General features: G+C 48.5%; 2 protein-coding genes and 1 non-coding gene across 3 annotated transcripts; 2 read left to right on the top strand and 1 right to left on the bottom strand.

Moving 5' to 3' along the window:
• Nucleotides 1-3,890: 3,890 nt before the first annotated feature.
• LOC125528317 (GDSL esterase/lipase At5g45910-like) lies at nucleotides 3,891-6,188 on the bottom strand. Its single transcript, XM_048692806.1, has 4 exons — nucleotides 5,696-6,188; nucleotides 5,289-5,604; nucleotides 4,841-5,160; nucleotides 3,891-4,304 (listed from the first exon to the last, which is right to left on the bottom strand). Exons 1-4 carry the CDS (start codon nucleotides 6,171-6,173, stop codon nucleotides 4,087-4,089), a joined length of 1,332 nt encoding a protein of 443 aa, XP_048548763.1. The 5' UTR covers nucleotides 6,174-6,188; the 3' UTR covers nucleotides 3,891-4,086.
• A 4,371-nt stretch (nucleotides 6,189-10,559) lies between these two features.
• On the top strand, nucleotides 10,560-10,631 carry TRNAD-GUC. The gene has a single exon. It is a non-coding gene; the product is annotated as a tRNA-Asp (tRNA).
• Nucleotides 10,632-12,804: 2,173 nt separating this feature from the next.
• On the top strand, nucleotides 12,805-13,798 carry LOC125528305 (F-box protein At5g62510-like). The gene has a single exon (XM_048692802.1). It carries the CDS (start codon nucleotides 12,805-12,807, stop codon nucleotides 13,492-13,494), a length of 690 nt encoding a protein of 229 aa, XP_048548759.1. The 3' UTR covers nucleotides 13,495-13,798.
• Nucleotides 13,799-19,376: the final 5,578 nt, after the last annotated feature.

Genomic DNA, 19,376 nt, shown 5'->3' with positions numbered 1-19,376 from the left:
AACCACTTGGTCACATTGAGCTCATTATGATGATGCATTACCGAGTGGGCCCAGAGATACCTCTCTATCACACGGAGTGACAAATCCCAGTCTCGATTCGTGCCAACCCAACAGACACTTTCGGAGATACCTGTGGTGTACCTTTATAGTCACCCAGTTACGTTGTGAAGTTTGGCACACCCAAGGGACTCCTACGGTATCCGGGAGTTGCACAATCTCATGGTCTAAGGAAATGATACTTGACATTCAGAAAAGCTACAGCAAACGAACTACACGATCTTTGAGCTATGCTTAGGATTGGGTCTTGTCCATCACATCATTCTCCTAATGATGCGATCCCGTTATCAATGACATCCAATGTCCATAGTCAGGAAACCATGACTATCTTTTGATCAACGAGCTAGTCAACTAGAGGCTCACTAGGGACGTGTTGTGGTCTATGTATTCACACATGTATTACGATTTCCGGATAACACAATTTTAGCATGAACAATAGACAATTATCATGAACAAAGAAATATAATAATAACCATTTTATTATTGCCTCTAGGGCATATTTCCAACACCTCCTCCCCGACAACCTCTACTACGATGAGAGGTACGCCCCCGACTCCGTCCTGTCGGACACGTGGCCCCAGGACGAGCACGATGTGCGACGCGCGTCCTACTTCGCCGGCACGGTGTCGGGGCCGCGGCGGCCACGTCGGGAGGTGCGCGGGCGTACGCTGGTGCACGGCCTCACGCCCACGCCGTCGCCTTCCCCGTCTCCGTCACCACCTCCACCTCCTCGCATGACAGCGGAGGAGGAGGCCCATCTCATGGCGCATGTCATGGAGGACTCCATGCGCACGCACGACGAGCGCCAATGGGAGGGCCTCGAGGAGATGACGGCTCTCTCCGCGGCCGGCGACGTCGCCATCCCCGAGCTGGAGATGGTGCCGAAGGAGGAGGTGAGGGAGGAGCCGCCGGTGGCCGCCTTCCACCCGGGCCTGGTGGGCCAGGGGTGGAGCTGGTCGTGCACGGCGGAGCAGATGGCGGCCGCCATGGGGGTGTGAACTGGTGCCCCACGCCGCCGCAGTCGCCGGAGCGGGACGCCTCGCCTCGGGAGGAGGTGGTGCAGGCACCGACCACCTTCCAGCCCGTCGCCCCCGTGCACCGCGGACCGCCGGCCCACCTCTGGACGCCACCGGACTACGTCGACCTCGTCAGCGACGACAACGACACCGGCGGCCACTGAAGGCGGCGACAACGGCCATGACATCAACGGGCGCGGCAAGAGCGCGCGGGCGGCGTTTTTTTATTTTGTTTTATGTAAATTATGGAACTGAGCCGTTTAAGTGAACCGTGAAACTGGGCCGTTTTGTGGCCGTGACCCCTAAATATGTTTTAAGTTTTTTTAACTGCGTTTATTTATTTCTTTAGGCATTTTATTTAATGTTTTTTGCTTTTTTTATCACATCCATCCTGGACATGATTTGGGGTGCGGTCGCACGTTGGGTGCACCCACGACCCAACGGACAAACACGGACATGGGCGAACACATTGCCGCCCCAAAGGAACAAAATTCGGCCAAACCGGACGTCTGTTTAGGGTCATGCGGTGGAGTTGGCCTAACTCTATTTCTTGAGCGCCTAACCACTCTCACTACCACCTCTCTATCATAATCAAGTAGCTCTTGTATCATGCTCTAGGCAAACATCCCGGGACCTATTAATATGTTTTTGGTTAAGCATCATCGCCGCTTCAGTGATGTCCGCTTCCAGAATAAATGGTAAAGATCTCCATTCAAGTGCAAATGCAACTCCCTCGGGACAAGTTTGTAGTTCTACCTCCAGTGCGCAATTGCATGTGAACAAGTGAGGACATGAGGAGAAAATAATTTGACCGGCCGCACGAAGCACCATCCCATCGAAGCAACATTCCTATGTAGGCGAGATGGGCATGGTTGCAACACACAGACACGTCCATACCATGGGCAGAGTTTGAGATCGTGGTGCCTGAGAAGTCCTTGCAAGTGTACAAGGTTGCGGCCCGATTGTTAGTTGGAGATGGAACAAGCACCTTGTTCTGGGAAGCCCGGTGGTTGCATGGGCTCCAGGTACAAGAGGTAGCGCCTAGCATCTAGGTCGAAATCACTATTCTGACCTCTACTGCAATCTTTGCTACAAAGAACTCGACATAAAAGTAATTCACAATCCGACCCTTTTAGCAATGCCACAACCCATGGCGTTTCTGCTCCAAACAAAAACACCAAGCCACGCCACGTTGCTGTCCTGGCCTCACTCGCCGAGGTGTCAGGCTCGAAACGCCGAGCCCGATTGCGTTTGTGGAAACGCCAATGAATTCGGCGTTTCTGGCCACGCTGAAAATGCCAATGGCCATGACGTTTCTAAATGGAAATGCCAAAGGCCATGCATGGACGTAGCAGCACTCCTGTCCAAGGCATCATGCATGCATGCATGTACTTTGGGGGATATCCATCTTTAGTTTGTACTAGTGGCATGCGTTGCATGCATGTATGTACTGCTGTGCAGTTTTTCCCTGAGAGAACGCGGAACGTTTCCTGATCCTGCGCAATCTTTTTGTGTACCACGCAAGGGATGGAGCAGCTACTTTTCCTGATCCTAAAAATAAAAATTGTGTAGCACGCAAGGGATGGATATAGCAAAATGATTTGTTGAGAAGATGATCAGCAAGGAAATAACCTAAAAGCTATGCTGCGCCAACTGATCTGACAAAACAACTGGCAGTTGTTATACTATCAGTAAGGAAATACACGGGCCAAAAAGTCACGCCAATGATGCTCTCGTCCCAGTGAAATTTCTGGCCGGCTTACCGAACGTGTACGTTATTGCCCTGTACTAGTGGCATGCGTTGCTGGCATGGCATGGAAACGCCAACGCTCAAGGCGTTGCTGGCAAGGGCAGCAATGTTCACTTGCTTGGCGTTTTCATGTGGATCGGCAAAGCTAGCTAGCTGGGCGTTTGAATATGGATTTAAAATGCGAGCTACTTCGGCGTTTCTATATGAAGAAGAAACGCCACGGGTTGTGGCGTTGTTAAAAGGATCAGATCGTGAAATACTTTCATGTTGAGTTCATTTTGTGACAAAGATTGCTGAAAAGGTCAGAATAGTGATTTCGGGCTAGCATCTACTCCCTCCGTTTCAAAATAGATGACCAAACTTTATACTATAGTTAGTATAAAATTGAAAACAATTTTGATGACCAAACAAGGCCAGAACTTGGCCGCAATGATGCCATCTGTAGATCATGTACTATGTAGAGTAGAAGCGGAAGGTATAGCATGGAAACAAGCAGGAATTCTCAAAGGCGAGGCGCACGCCTTCTTTGGGGTGGTGTCGGCGTGGGCTAGTGTGAGAAGTTAGCTAATGTGAGGGTGTGTTTAAGTGGAGTTTGGTGTCACATAATATGTAACTGCCAACGTGGATGGGCTCCTTACCCCATCCTATTTTTTAATATATACTACAACCGTCCTTGTTTATTGGTCCACTTAGTATTTTGTGTCACATTTTGTTCATGAATTTAATTAATAAAATGTTAATGCATGTCCCAAAAAAATATCATTGAAAACTATGTTCAAACACGAATCCAACAATATAAATTTTTTATAACATGCATTAACATTTTGACAATTAAATCTATGATCAAATTTTGACACATAATACAAAGAGGACCAATAAATCTGGACGGAGGTAGGAGGTAGTAGTACGCACACTCGCGCGTATTCGAAAAAATCCCAACGTCCTTGCAGGCTTTGCCAACATGGTGACACCCTGTTTTTGTTGTTGCTATTTAGAAATAGGGGATAAGCGGTGAGAGTGAGAGTGATGGCAATATATGCAACAAGTTACGAATGTACACCATTTGATGGACGAAAGCAATTACACTTTATTCGAGAGTTTCCTCCAAATTTTTTTCTTGGGCAACGTATACATTATAATCTCAGCACCACCATAGGCCACTGAATCAAATTTCCTTTTTCCATTAGGAAAACTCAACCTCTGAGCAAATAATAAATAATACTACCACAGCTCCACATAATAAATAAATAAATAAAATAATGTTTATGTGTGGAGGATGGGCGGGCTGGAGTAGGGCCCGTTGAGCCAGCCGTCGCTGATGTGCTTGTATGCTGCCTCGGTGAGGTGGATGCCGTCCCAGCTGAGGTGGTCGGCCGGGTTGGCGCACGCCGCCGCGCCCGGCATCCCGCACCGCGCTCTGTTGGCGTAGTTGTACTTGCCTCCCCCGGAGCCGCAGCACGCCTCGAAAACCGCGTTGAAACCTGCAGAGACCCTTGTTAGCTAGCTAGACGGATCGATCACTACCTAGAACGTGCATGAACAGTGCCCCGGTCGGCGCCGGTGCTCCATGCATGCATGCATGTGGAGGCATGTGTTGGTTGGGCGTGTCAGCCAGTGCCGATCCACCATTACTTGGCCATCATGTCAGCTCTAGATCTTCTTTGTGAATGATTTTTTTGAATGCTTTTTTTTTGAATGATTTGAAGATCTTCTACTCGTCGCCGCGCAGGAAATGCAGGAATCTCACATGCAGGGACATGTGCCCAGAGTGGGTATGCAAGTAGCACCACACTGATACTGATGCCGACGCTGACACTAGTGCCGTGTCCACTGCTGCTGCTAGCTCGTGCACAAACGCGGAATCTATCTATCCACACGTTATGCGTGGCTTGTCTGTCCCTGGCGTGTTAGTTAGACTTATTGCTGAAAGAAGATGCCCAACGGCTACCTAAGACTAAGAGAGTACTGGTCGGTCGGAAGGAAATGTGGGAACTACTCCGCGTGCGCACGTACGTACCGTATTTGCTTGGGTTCTGGACCATGTCGTAGACGGCGGAGTAGAAGTCGGCGTACATGATCCGCGCCGCCCGGCCGTAGCGCTTCCGGAGGCGGGCAATCTTGGCCTGGAGCAGGTTGTTGTGGAACGTGGAGAGGTCGTTGAACTTGCGGAGGCAGCCGAGGCTGTCGTAGTCGGCGCTGCTGTTGGTGCCGTAGACAGTGAGGTAGATGGGGAAGCACCCGATGGGGAGCACCCCGGGCACCACCACATCCCTGGCCCCCATGGCCACCACCTTCTCCACGCCCCTGATGATGGTGTTGACGATCTTGGTCGTGTACCTGCCAAAGTTTTGAATAGCAGGCTATGATAAGTAGCGGTAGTACTCACCCAAATCAGCTATATATCGGTGAAAAATCATGCAAAATCAGGCTATAGCGGACAGGATTTCATTTAGCGGCATTGGTACCGGCTCGCTTGGTCCGGGTTGTAGTTGCCGAACAGCATCGCGTTGTAGTCGTTGCCGCCGAACTCGCCGAACACCACCAGCGAGTCCCGCAGGTACCGCTTGCAGTCGTTCCCGCACACGGTGGCGGTGATCTGCTGGAACCACTGGATCTGGAAGCTGATGGGCCCGTTGTTCCAGATCTTGTCCGAGAGGCCGAGGCCGCGGAAGAAGGGCGCGTCCATGGCCGTCGCCCCCGTGATGGCCATGTTCGCGCCCTGCTTGAAGTCCGTGCCGTTCGCCTTGGACGGTGGCAGGAACGGCACCCCAAACTTGGTGCCTGCAATGCGTCATCGTACGTACGTCAAGCAAGAACGATTTATTTGAGCAAGATGGAGTGTGTGTGCGGAGCAGCGGAGCACAGCACTTACTGAGGAAGTCGACGATGACGCGGCCGTCGGAGCACCGGCAGGTGGGGGTGCCGAAGTAGGTCTCGCCGTAGGGCGGCTGCGTGAAGGTGATCGCCGTCGGCTTCCCGCTCGTGCACAGGTTGCCCGTGTCAGTGATGGAGTCGCCGAAGTTGAACACCGCGTTGTACTTCTGGGCCTGGGCGGACGCCGCACCCGCAAGAAGCAGCAGGGCCAAGCATGGCAGCAGCTGCCGCCGCACCGGCACTGGCACCGCCACCGCCGACGACCTCATCGTCCCAGCCGCTGGCTGCTGCGGACGAGACAGAGGGGGAGGGAGGCACGCAAAGCGGCAAAGAAGAAAGCTACGGAAAGGAAAAGGAATGGGGGATGCATGCTCTTGGCCAGTGGCCGGGCTTTCTATAGCCCCCGTGACCGGCGCTTTAATTCGCTTTCGATTCGAATCTCTTGTCCGCTGAGACTGAGGACGAGCGTCAAGCATGTTACTACCCAGCTAGCTAGATTGTCCTCCCCTTCAGTATTTTATGGTATTTTATCAGTGGTTGCCAGGGAGAAATTTGTCTCTCTCTTTGACCTTTGCTACACTTTCAGCTCGGTTTGTCTTCCCCAGAGAGGAAACTTCACGTGAGAGATCACCACCACCGCCTTATTATTCTCCGATTCTCTGTAAAGGTCAGCATACTACGATCCTGCCATGATACCAAAGGACGCACAAAGCAGCTCCACACATGCATGCGTGCGTGGCTAGCTCTGCTCCATGGAGAGCTTCACCTGCCCATATGGCACCGTGTGTGATCTGAATGTTAAGATTCATACAAGTACAAAAGATAGTTGGGAAGAAATAACCCAATCGGACGTACGGTAAAATTTTTCTCTATGCAACCTCTCCTCTCAGACAAGTAACTCCCGGATAGATCGGATCTCGTACACAGGCGGAAAGGAGGCGACCATGGATTCCCTTTGCATGACGCCAGAGTCGCCGCTGTTTCCCCCTCCCTTCGCCGGCCGCTCTGGGGCTGGGAGGGAGGGGGAACTCGGATTTGTGCGTCGGGTGGGTTCTCAGTAGGGAGTAGGGTTAGCGTTGAGGGAGATTTTGCCGAGGCCGTTGCAGCGGCGTCACAACTGAATAAGTTTTCCCGGGCTCTGATCACGGTCGGGTTCGTTGAGGTTGTAGGCTATGGTGTTTGGAGGCTGATCGAAACTGGCCGGTTTTGGTCCTCGGATAGGTGGTGCTTGTGTGGAGAAGGAGATTCTTCTTCCACCTCGTCGGTATGATTTTCTGTTGTAGTTCTTCATCTTTCTTTGTGCTGCTGATGGAGGGATGTCCTCCTTTGCCCCGGCAGTTGGCTCGGCCGCATCGTCGGAACCAAATCATAGTTCTCTTCCACCTGAAAGGGGCACATGTGTTCCTTGTCTTTTCGATGCTGGAGCAAAGAAAACGGGGACATCATGGAGGCGATCATGCCGTGGTTGAAGATGATGAGTTGCTTGGGTCTGATTGCAAATTTTTGTGTTACAGGGGCCGACTCACAAGATTCAAGGACGATGACACAGAACTTCGGAGATCTTCGTGTTTTATAATTGTTTTACAGTGCTTTTTGTTATTCTGGTTCTTTGTGGATGCATTAGGACGTGCTTGTATGAATCAAGGACTTTGTATTAATTTGCAATTTGAATACAAGCATACTTTCTAAAAAACAACTTTCTCTATGACAACGGAAAGTTGTAGTCATGGTATCTCCAACGCCAACCCTCAAAACGTCCATAGCCGCCCGGACCGCGTGGTCCGGACGTGTTTTGCCATTCAATGCGGGTTTGTATCGGTTCCTGACCGGTTCTAAAAGAAGCATTGGGGGCGCGAGATGAAGAGGGTAAAGAGGGTGGGAGAGGATAACGATGTACCTAACATGTAGGCTCATGTAGTCAGTGATAGAAAAAGTGGTTCTTCGACGGTACTAACTTTTACCAGACAAACATATCAGGGTTGCTTTAGGGTTGGGATTGACCGGGATCAGTAGTTTGGATACAAATTTCAGGGATTAATTGTTCAAGATATGATTTCGATGAGACGTACGTGTTCAAGGTATATTTCAGACTTTTCTCTTTCAGAAACATGATATAATTAATGTAGCATAAGTTTTTGTTATCTTACTAGTTTTTTCCTTCTTACAAACTGATATGCGTACAATCTGATTGTTTCTAGCTTTATGGTTCCCATAGCCCACAACAATTCATTCATCTCCTCATTACCCCCCCCCCCCCCCCCCCCCCCCCCCCCCCCCCCCCCCCCCCGGCCCCCTTTTTACTAGTATTTTGTTTCTTTGCATCAATCGAAGCAAGAGAGGAATACTTTGACATTGTAACATAGCCTAATCCGGAAGGAATGGGGAATGTATGAAGTGTCCAAAGGTTTGCTTGGTAGGAAATGCTATGAATGAATATTATTTGTTCGTTCCATTCATGTAGGTTGGCATCATGAAATCGACTACATAGCTCCAAGACCTTGAACTCATCAGTCGGGGGAACTCCCATGGCGATGTACCTACCCACAACCTCCATGGCTCTATGACATCCGGGAAGATCTGCCTTGCACATCGGTGAGCATTAATTAATCTTCATTGAGGAGGGGCATCTACCAGTGGTACCCAACCTCATATCACAACGATAGGCCGTGTCCAACGTCAGGTACTCGATCAAAGGTGCGCTCTCGAGAATGTGGATCGTGAGATGGATCTAGCCCTTGGATGGACAAAACCCTGTGATAGTCACCTGCCTGAGGCGGTCATACTGGCGCTTCAGCCTCTGCCCCGGCACTCGTCATTGTCCTCTCCAATAACGAGGTCGGTCCTAAGGGCACCCTGCTCTACCTGCATATAGATACACATGTAGGATCAACAATAATGTTATTGTTACGACAAACAATTAACACACTAATTGGCATAGATAGCTCCAAATGATATACATAATGATTTACCTGCAAGATGAAAGAATCCACTACAGGAGAAGCATCAAGAAAAGAAACCAAAGAGAAGATGTCGCAGCTTGGAGGGAGGGACATTACTCCTCTACCGAGTCCGATGTCCATGTTCTTGAGATGAGGGAGCTCCGAGGGCAACATTGGAATGTTGATGTTCTGAAGAAGAACAAATCCCAAGGTTAACCATGTGCTTGTTTGTTCCAACATAAAACTACAGTACACATTCATATATTGTTGATTAAATATACTATGAGAGAGCATATATACCTCAGCACGAGACTGGATGGTGAGGTTCTCGACATTTCCTGCAATAGATGGAAGCCCCGCGCGAGCATCAGAGAGAATGCAACACAAGCTTACATTCTTAAGCGGCAAAGAATTTTGGATAGATATATTGAACAAGGCTCCACTATAATGGAAGGAGTTGGGGCATGGAGCATCGATCTCTACTATTTGTAGCCTCTTGAATTCTATAACAGCAAGAAATTTTAGTTCCGCAACGTACATGGTATTCTCAAGCAACTTACCCCACTGCGTAAGGATATCTCCAGCCGCTCCAAGGCAGTAGATTTGGAGAGCGACTGCAATAATTCTTCCTCATTAATATTGAGAAAACGAAGATGCACCTTTTTTCTATCTTCTTAACAGGCCAAGTGTCGGAATGGGATCTAAAGCACAACTAGTGAGGTGAAGAGACTGAATTGAACTTGCAACTGCTTCGTTGGACAAAACCCAACATCGGAATTTGTAGATTTTCTTCATGAAAATATACGTAGCCAAGCTAAGTTCTTTAGTCCCAGACTTGACGGTGATTTGGAGCCACCTGTCCAAGCAGAGGCTTTGATTTCCTTGCAAGGGTTAAGCCCAAGTTTAAGCATTTCCACCTTAACCCCATTGCTGTGATGGTTCAAGAATTCGGTCAACTTTGTCAATGATATAGGTTCCTCTTTCCTAAAATTTCTTGTTACTCAACTCTCAAGTGTATCAGAGTTGAGTACGAGCTTGGAATAGTATCTCACAAACATAGAAACCCACACGAGCAGCTGCTTGCACTCACAACAGAGAATGTATATGATGTGGGATGTCTTGCAAAACCAAGGTTGACAAGTTTCAACGGTCAGATTGTACTCTCTTCGTTCTAAAAGATGGAGTAAGATGTATTAGTTTTTTAGAGAGTCAAAGTTATCTAACTTTGACCAAGTTTATAGAGAAAACAATCAATGTCTACGATAGCAATTCTTTAACATTAGATTTGTTACTTGCTGCTAAAATACTTGAATGCCACCGATCGAGATTATTATTTTTACTTGCTACGTGCTATGTCTGATGAATATACACCTGGCTGGCAGCAACACATACCTGTGGGAGATCCTCAAAAACGGCCATGGCCGATATATTTTGGGCAGCTTGAGAAATATGGTGTTGCTGTTGGAAGGTTCCCACCGGTTGATGCAGCCTCTGGTCGACTATCTGCGGTGCAGCAGATCTTGCCTCAGTTCTGCCCTACAAATTTTGCCAAAGAGACGTGCAAATTCTCAAGAGCCAGCGCTGGTTCAACAAGGAAAGATGGAACCAAGCCGAGCCAGGTTAGGTTACGATCGACGGAAGCGACGGGATAATCTGAAATTGGTTCAACATGAGATCGATTTTCGCCTAGATCTAACGGAAGAAGCGCGGCGCATTGGACAGGAACCGATTGAGAGGGCCGGCGACGGGAGGAGCTGGACACGCCGATCTCGCCTGTGCACCGGCCAAGTTTCGATTGTGTCTAGGTTTTTTGGGCCGAAACGGCGGCTGCGGTTCCCGTTTCAGCTCTCCGGCCCAGGACAACCTCCGATTTGATCAGAGTTAGCTGATCTAATAACTCTAGTTAAACTCTCTGCCATCCAAGTCGTTGTAGTATAGTGGTAAGTATTCCCGCCTGTCACGCGGGTGACCCGGGTTCGATCCCCGGCAACGGCGTTTCATTTTTTTCTTTGCCTCTCTTTTGTTTCTGCACTTCTACAGCAATCGCGCCAAACCTGTTGCAGTTCGTCAGTAGGCAACGGCGAACTTTTAGGAGTTGTCGATGGCAGAGAAAACCAACGTCATTTTTGTTCTTGTTTTTTGCACAACTGCAGGAGTTGGCGATGGGTGCAGGAAGCCAATCAATACAAAGTTCGTCCAAATTTAACATCGTTAGCTTTACTTGATGGAAATTCTATGGATCAACGGTGGCACATTAACAGTAGACCATGTATTTATATGTCTCAAAAAAAAAAGTAGACCATGTATTTAGTAGACGGCGTACAGCCCTGAATATCCTCCATGTGTGTGAGTGGACGATCGGGTCGCTGTCGCCGATCAGCACGATCCTTCGATCCTTCCTTCGCCGCAGAAAGGCCTATAGCCGGAAGAGGACAAGACTCGCCGCATGTAGATCAGCGACGACCTTGTGGGAGCGGTACTGAAAATTTTACAAGATGATGTGCTTCCTGGTTCGAATGACGACTTTCAAACATAAAATCACACTTCTTGAAATAGCCTCCCAAGCCCTAACCCTTTGTTGATGTCCTTCACCACTGGCTTGTAATCACATGCAATCATCAAACGGTTCAAAGAAAAATCATTGGCTAAAGCCAATGCTTCACTGACACGCTACAACTTCATGACTGCTGGATCATTCAATCCCGGAAGTACAATCGTTGAGGATCCGATATAATTGCCATGTTCATCTCTTTGCACCGCGGCTGCTGCACCCACATCCCCATTGTGAGACATACCTCTGTCGACATAGATCTTTGCCTGGCCGCTCGGAGGGTGCTTCCAAGTGTTAGACATCGTTATCGCATGTGCACGCCTCCGCGGTGTCGTTGTTCCGGTAGTCCTCTTCAGGCTATCCAACTCTGAACACTCTCTCGGGGGGTGTTGGTGTCGGCTGTTGTGGTTGTGTTTGGCATCTTGCAATGGGGTGTGTGGATAGAGGAATGCAGTGACGGTCCTCTTCTTCGATCTCATCGAATGAAGTTGACGGTGCTGGGATCTAGCGGACATGGGGATCGAAGAACCCTGGCTGACGTGCCACAAAGTTTCGGTCTTGTTGCTTGAGACAGTCCGGTTCATCGGCTCGAAAAGCATCCTTGTATGCAAAGGTGCTCCTCTAGATCTTGGTATGAAGGCAGTTCCCCTCTTTCTTCGATGTTGCTTCAACAACGGAGGAGGACGATGGTGGGCGATGTTTTGGTGTGGCACAAGATTCTGCCAAAGTAAAATTTTAGTTTTACTTCTTGCGAAGTCTTTGATTCAATATTGCAAGACATCTATGTATGTCTTCTGTGATGACCACATATGTACTCTTTGTAATACGTTTGTCTAATAAAATATATGTGATTATGTAAAAAAGAACTCTGAAATAAATCTTGCTACAAAAAGATGTGTCCACATTGGACTTTGATAATAAATGGACTCCACTCATGTATTGGTGTATTGCTTTTGTGTGTGTTGTCAAAACCGCCCAAAAAGCGACAAACCCACACGGAAACGTTTCCTTTTTTTTGGAGAACACGGGGAATACGTGTATCACACTCCATCTCCAGTCCGTTTCGGCCGAGTTACCGACTGGATCAAACACACGCTCTAGTTTTTAGGCCACGCCCAACGCAGTATCTACTATATCTAAATAGCTAGCCTTCACTAATTATTTCTCTCAACATGCAAGCATGCCACATCATCACACAACATGCATGACAAAAGGCCCACCTCCACTATCATATATCTCTCAACATGCAAGCATGCCACTTCATCATGAAACGTCATGAAAAAAAGACTCATCTCAACATGCAAGCATACATGAGAATTTTCATTCTATTAAGTTATTTATATTTAATAAACATTTTACAACTATATAGTAATGAAACGCAATAAATTATATGTATTTTCAGTTTTAACTTTTTATATTATTACTTCAAATATTCACGCGTCATACAACAAAACACATTTAAATATGTTGCTAAATATTTTCGCAACAACGTGCAGGATATCATCTAGTTTCCGAAAATAGGAGGAGACGGGGCGCAATAAACCCCCAAATTCCGCATAACATTCAGATACATACGCCGCCGCCGTTATCCGGCTGGATCTCCACCGCTACGGGGCAATGGCAAAGAGGTCCAGGAAGAAGAAGGAGCAGCCGGCGGCGGCGGCAGAGAGCCTCCCCGAGGACCTCCTCGTCGAGGTCCTTGCGCGGGTGCCCTACAGATCGCTCTGCTGCTTCAAGTGCGTGTCCAAAGCATGGCGCGCCCTCTGCTCCGACCCCGGCCTCCCGAAGAGGTCGCCGCAGGCCCTGTCGGGCTTCTTCTGCTACGCTCGCAGCGACTGGAATAACGAGCTCTGCTTCCGCAACCTGTCGGGCCGAGGCCGGCCCCTCGTCGACCCCGGCCTCCCTTTCCTGCGCGGCGCGTGGGACGGGGGCGTCCAGACCGTGGACTGCTGCGGCGGCCTCCTCCTCTGCAAGTGCTGGAAGATATCGTCTGCCACCAGCTCCGGCGCCGACACAGAGTTCGTTGTGTCCAATCCAGCTACGGAGAAGTGGACTGTCTTGCCTGCTAACGAGGAGCTGCTTCAGGAGAGGAACATCATCCGTCTGGCTTTCGACAATTCGACCCGGCCGCTCCCTCCCGCTTCGCCGTGTTCGTGCTCGTGCGGGGCGACGGGATCACCAGAGTGGAGATCTTCTCATCGGAAACCGGAAGGTGGGCTTCCAAGGAGAGCGAATGGGGCGACCACACTAGCGTGGTTGATCATGATGGTTCCGTCTCTCTCTTCTTCGGTGGCGCGCTGCATCTAACTACCCACGATTCTTCGGTGATCACGGCGGATGCGGAAGGGAATACTTGGCGGGAAATCCGAATGCCGCCTCACCATAGCAGACACCTCCGATTATGGTTATATTGGGCAATCTCAGGGACGCCTGTATGCAACGCATATGGATTACACTAATGGTAATCGCCAGCTCTCGGTCTGGGTTCTTGAAGATTATGCCAGTGGGCAGTGGACTCTGAAGCATACCGCCAACATGTCGGAATTGATAGGCCATGATGAGGTGTGTACATTTGTAGCATTCGGTCCGGACTCCGGAATGCAAATCGATCTTTTTCCAAATCAATGGGTTGAATGAAAGGCTTGTGTCATACGATGTGGAAAACCGGAGACCTCGTGTTGTCTTCTGTTTTGAGAATAGTCATTATGATCTCCGGTGCAAACCTTATATTCCCAGTTACATAGAATGGTTGTCCGATGGTTGTAAAAATTAAGCAGCTCCATGGTCACTTCATGAAAGTCATCAGATGTTAAATATGTATGGTTCAGATCTTCTACGCACAGCTTGGTTTTCTTCTGTACTTTGATGTTCCAGTCCATGCCTTTGTGGCTTTGAACAATGTTGTGTAGAAAGGGTTTGCTACTGTGGTTTGCCTAGTCAGTAGTCACTTCAATTCGTTTGCTTTCATGGACTAGTTGTGGACTGCGGTCGCAAATCTGTGGTTTTGGTAATAAGTCATCTATGGTTGCGATTATCTGCATTTTCACATTTCCTTTCTATTTATTTCCTGTAATTATCTGCATGCATGTTCACCTCAACCATACTCGTATGTATTTGGAAACAGGATGTGTTAGAAGGGAGAGAGAGATTGGTGGAATTGTTGATGTATTGCTTGAGCCTCATGGGCATATATATAGGAGTACATGGTCATCTTGGAGTACAAGGCAGGGTAGAATAAATCCTACGCTATCCTAAATAAATATTATACTCAACACCCCCCGCAGTCACAATGGTAGCAACGCAGACGGTAAGACTGGAGAAGAATCCGAAGGCATGCCGATGGAGACCACCCCCCCCCCCCCCCCCAACAGTTGTATCGGTCGATGCATCGCGGAAGTCGTTGTTGGAGTGGAAACCGACGAGGCTGCTCAAGCAAGGCGGTAGCCCTTTGTGCCGTTTGTCGAGGTAGCCGAGAGCGTGGGTGGTGTAGCCATGCGAAGAATGCTGTGGTCGATGTCGAGTCGGGGTGGCCGGTGTCGAGATAGTCGTCGTGGAGCGAGAAGAAGAGGAGCGGCGGCGGCGGCCTAAGGAGGCGACGGTGCTCGAAGTAGGCGAGAAAGAACCCGATAGCATGATGAAGACCGGCACGGACGGTGGCGTTCCCGTGCCTAGGGAGGCGGCGCAACGCATACCACGTAGAAGTCGACGCGCGGGGACGACGGAGTAGACCGCGCGCCGTGATGCTATGACCCGAAGGGGCGACGCAGCGGCAGCGCACCGGTCGGGGTGACGGCGGGGAAGACCTCATGGCGGTTGCAGGGACCGCGTGCCACGCTCGCTACGGCCTGACCGGGCAACGCAGTGGCAGTGCGAGGGTCGATGCAGCCTCGGGGACGGCGGTTTACCGCGGGCCGCGGCACTACGGCCTGAAGAGGCGATGCAGTGGCAACGTGCGGGTTGGTGCAACCATGGGAATAGCCTCCCGGCGGCGGAGATCACGTGCCGCGGCGCTACGACCCGAAGGAACGACGCAGCGGCAGCGCGGATCGCTGCAGCCACAGGGAGAACCACAGGGCAGCGGATCGCTGCAGCCACGAGGAGAACCACAGGGAAGCGGCGCTGCGGCCTGACAGGGCTACGCAGCGGCAGCCCGTTGCTCGATCGGTGATGGGGCGCGCCGAACACGGCGTACTTCCAAAATAAAAGTTTGGTGTTCGGAAATCGCCCCTACCATGAAGGTTAGGCACGGGGCGAAGCACGTGATTCTCAAGTATTTGAGAACCTGGAATGCCACCACACCATCATGGATGATGATCCTTTTTCCTCACGATTTTCATATCCACAACCACATGTGCAGTAGATTAGGTAGTCCTGCGAGCAAGTCAACATCCTCATGCACCAGTTTCTCAACATTAATTACCAAACTCCAGAGCTTTTGGTGTTGGACGATCCAAACACGAACCCTCGAAAACGTCCAACTTGTTGCAACATGGAGTTCCTCAAGATTACTCTCAGTACTGTTAGTTCTCCAAGAAACCAATTCAACAGATGGAGGAAAATATATATTACTCTTTCTATTAACTAATATAAGAGCGTTTAGTTTACGGAGGGAGTACTATCAGATCAAAGATTTCTCTTATTGCAACTGAGAAATTAGGCCACGGAACACCAGAAAATGTCCATAAGAATTCCACGTTGGATGGTGGTATGTTCCACATCATCGCAACAAAAATCAAGATGACTGAATCTTAATATTCACATCACACGTGCGTAGTTGTCTTTCTCTTTCTTTCTCCCTAGCTAGGTGCCATATGGGCAGGTGAAGCTCTCCATGGAGAAGAGCCACGCATGCATGCATGTGTGGAGCTGCTTTGTGCGTCCTTTGGTATCATGGCAGGATCGTAGTATATATGCTGACCTTTACAGAGAATCGGAGAATAATAAGGCGGTGGTGGTGATCTCTCACGTGAAGTTTCCTCTCCGGGGAGGACAAACCGAGCTGAAAGTGTAGCAAAGGTCAAAGGGAGAGACAAATTTCTCACTGGCAGCCACTGATAAAATACTAAAGGGGAGGACAATCTAGCTAGCTGGGTAGTATTCCTTTCGTTCCAAATTACTCGTTGTAGAAATGGATGTATCTAGAATTAAAATACATCTAGATATATTCATATCTGCGACAAGTAATTCGAAACGGAGGGAGTTGTAAGAATAGGTATAAGCGCTCCTACTCCTCGAGGGAGCCGCATCGTATGTATTTATATTGAGGCGAACGTGCCTTGCCGTAGCGTACAAGTCCAGAGAGAATACCGATCTGGTTCGGTTTAGGAGACAGGGATAGCTACGGGAGGAGAAAGAGATAGAGATAGGTTAAGATTACATAAGATGAACAGCTCAAACTCTAACACCCTCCCTTAATTTAAACTATCCTATGTTAAGATTTCTCTTGAACTCTTCAAAAGACTTGGCTGGCAAAGCTTTGGTGAATCCATCAGCCACTTGATCCTTGGATGGAATGAACCGTATATCCAACTTCTTCTCTGCAACTCTTTCACGCACAAAGTGAAAATCAATTTCAATGTGTTTGGTTCTACCATGAAACACTGGATTAGCAAAAAGATAGGTTGCTCCCAAGTTGTCACACCATAGACAAGATATACGAAGTTGCTTGATTCCTAGCTCATGAAGCAAAGATTCCACCCAAATAATTCAGCAGTTGCATTTACTAGTGATTTGTATTCAGCCTCTATGCTTGACCTTGACACAGTGGCCTGTTTTCTGGCACTCCAAGAAATAAGATTTGAACCAAAAAACACTGCAAATCCTCCAGTTGACTTTCTGTCATCAACACATCCTGCCCAATCAGCATCAGAGAAGGCACTGACAAGTGTGGAACTAGAACGTCTGAACTGGAGTCCCAAACTCACAGTATGCTTAATGTATCGTACAATCCGTTTGACAGACGTCCAATGAGTAGAGGTAGAAGCATGCAAATATTGACAAACCTTGTTTACAACAAATGATATATCTGGCCATGTCAAAGTTAAGTATTGTAGGGCTCCAACAACACTTCTATATTTTGTGCTCTCCTCTGCATTAAGAGGTTCTCCCTGATATGCTGAAAGTTGTTCTGAAGAAGACAATGGTGTAGGTGAGGGTTTGCAATCCTTCATTCCCATATGAGTTAGAAGTTCAGTGGCATATTTCTCTTGATTCAACACTACGCCATCTTGAGTCTTCTTAACTTCAATGCCCAAGAAGAAATGTAAATCACCAAGATCCTTCAAAGCAAACTCTGAACTCAAATCATGCAAGAGAGCATTAGTGGCATCTTGAGAAGAACTTGCAACTATAATATCATCCACATATATGAGCACAAAAATCATTGTGTTTGCCTTATTATAAATGAAGAGAGATGTATCTGCCTTGGATGGAATAAACCCAAGATGCTTCAACTGTGAACTTAGCCTTGAGAACCATGCTCTAGGTGACTGCTTCAGACCATAAAGAGCTTTGCCGAGCTTGCAAACATAATGAGGTGTTTGTTTGTTTTCATATCCTGGTGGTTGCCTCATATAGACCTCCTCTTCCAGAACACCATGCAGAAACGCGTTCTGAACATCTAGCTGTCGAAGACTCCATCCCCTAGAAACAGCAATGGCTAGCACAAGTCTTATAGTAGCAACTTTTACAACTGGGCTAAAGGTATCTTCATAATCAATACCATACCGTTGCTTGAATCCCTTGGCAACTAGCCGTGCTTTGTATCTATAAGTTGAGCCATCTGCTTTTCTTTTGATTCTATAGACCCACTTGCAGTCAATAATATTTTTACCTCTCTGACTTGGCACCAAGTGCCATGTTTTATTTTTCATGAGCGCATCATACTCTTCATCCATAGCCCTTTTCCATTTAGGATCTCCAAGTGCATCTCTCAACTTTGTTGGTTCACCTGAAACACATAACATCCCATATGGTACAGTACCATCTCTTCTTATTTTGGGATTTCTAGTACCTTTTTGTAGCCGGGTCATGACCCTTGAGGTGGTAGCAGGCTGTTCTTGCTGCTGCACAGAAGATTGCACAGATCAGCTGGTGGCAGAAGATCCAGGAGATCCATCCATGTGTGTAGACTGTGCTGGTGCACCGGATCTAGTGGACCCTGGTGTGGCCTGACCTGAGCTAGCAACGGTTGGGTCCACAGAGTAATCCGGAGCAGAGGATCCCGAAACTGCTGCTCCTGTCCCCTGCATGCGCATGCCGGACGAGGGAAATCCCGCGTCGTCTCCTATCCCCCGCATGTGCGCTGACGTGGCAGACGCGGAGCGGGCTGGGGATGCCTGATTCTCCTGTTGGCTGACAGGCGTGTGATTCCGCGCGGATCTCCGCCCGTGATCCAAGGCGGATCGGCGCACAAGCGTGGAAGGCACCGCCGCATCCTCCTCGTGTTCTGCACCTGCTGCTTCTTCTTCAAACACATGAAATATAGGGTCAATTTGTACCGGATTTTGATCATCTTGGCCCCTTTGAACGCCGTTTTCTTCATGCACCTGCACAGACAAAGTACTCGGAGTAGAACTAGAAGGAATATTAGCACATTGGTTAGTACAATTGTTATCACCCCCTTGATCAAACTCCGGAAGTAGAAGAATTTATTTTCGAAGAAGGGCACCGGCATTTGGATGAAGTGACTTGAAAAGAAAGACAGATTCATCAAAAACAACATCCCTAGATATGAAGACTCTGCCAGTAGAGACATCAAGACATTTGACCCCTTTGTGTATATGACTATAACCTAAGAAAACACATTGTTTGGAATGAAACGCAAGTTTGCGTGTGTTGTATGGTCGAAGATTCGGCCAACATGCACAACCAAATATGCGGAGGGATGTATAATCAGGAGTAATACCAAAAAGACGAGTGATAGGATTCTCAAATTTGATGACTTTACTGGGTCTAATATTGATAAGGTATGTTGCGGCGAGAAAGGCCTCATCCCAGAATTTGAGAGGCATAGATGCATGAGCTAGCAATGCTAGTCCTACTTCAACAATGTGGCGATGCTTTCGTTCAGCAGAACCGTTCTGTTGGTGAGCATGGGGACAAGATACATGGTGAGAAATTCCAATCTTTTGGAAGAAGTAATTTAGTTTCTCATACTCACCTCCCCAATCCGTTTGCATGGCAAGAAT

The sequence above is a fragment of the Triticum urartu genome, chromosome 1, assembly GCF_003073215.2.
Source record: "Triticum urartu cultivar G1812 chromosome 1, Tu2.1, whole genome shotgun sequence".
In the NCBI taxonomy this organism is placed as follows: Eukaryota; Viridiplantae; Streptophyta; class Magnoliopsida; order Poales; family Poaceae; genus Triticum; species Triticum urartu.
This window is presented reverse-complemented; position numbering and strand designations above follow the sequence as displayed.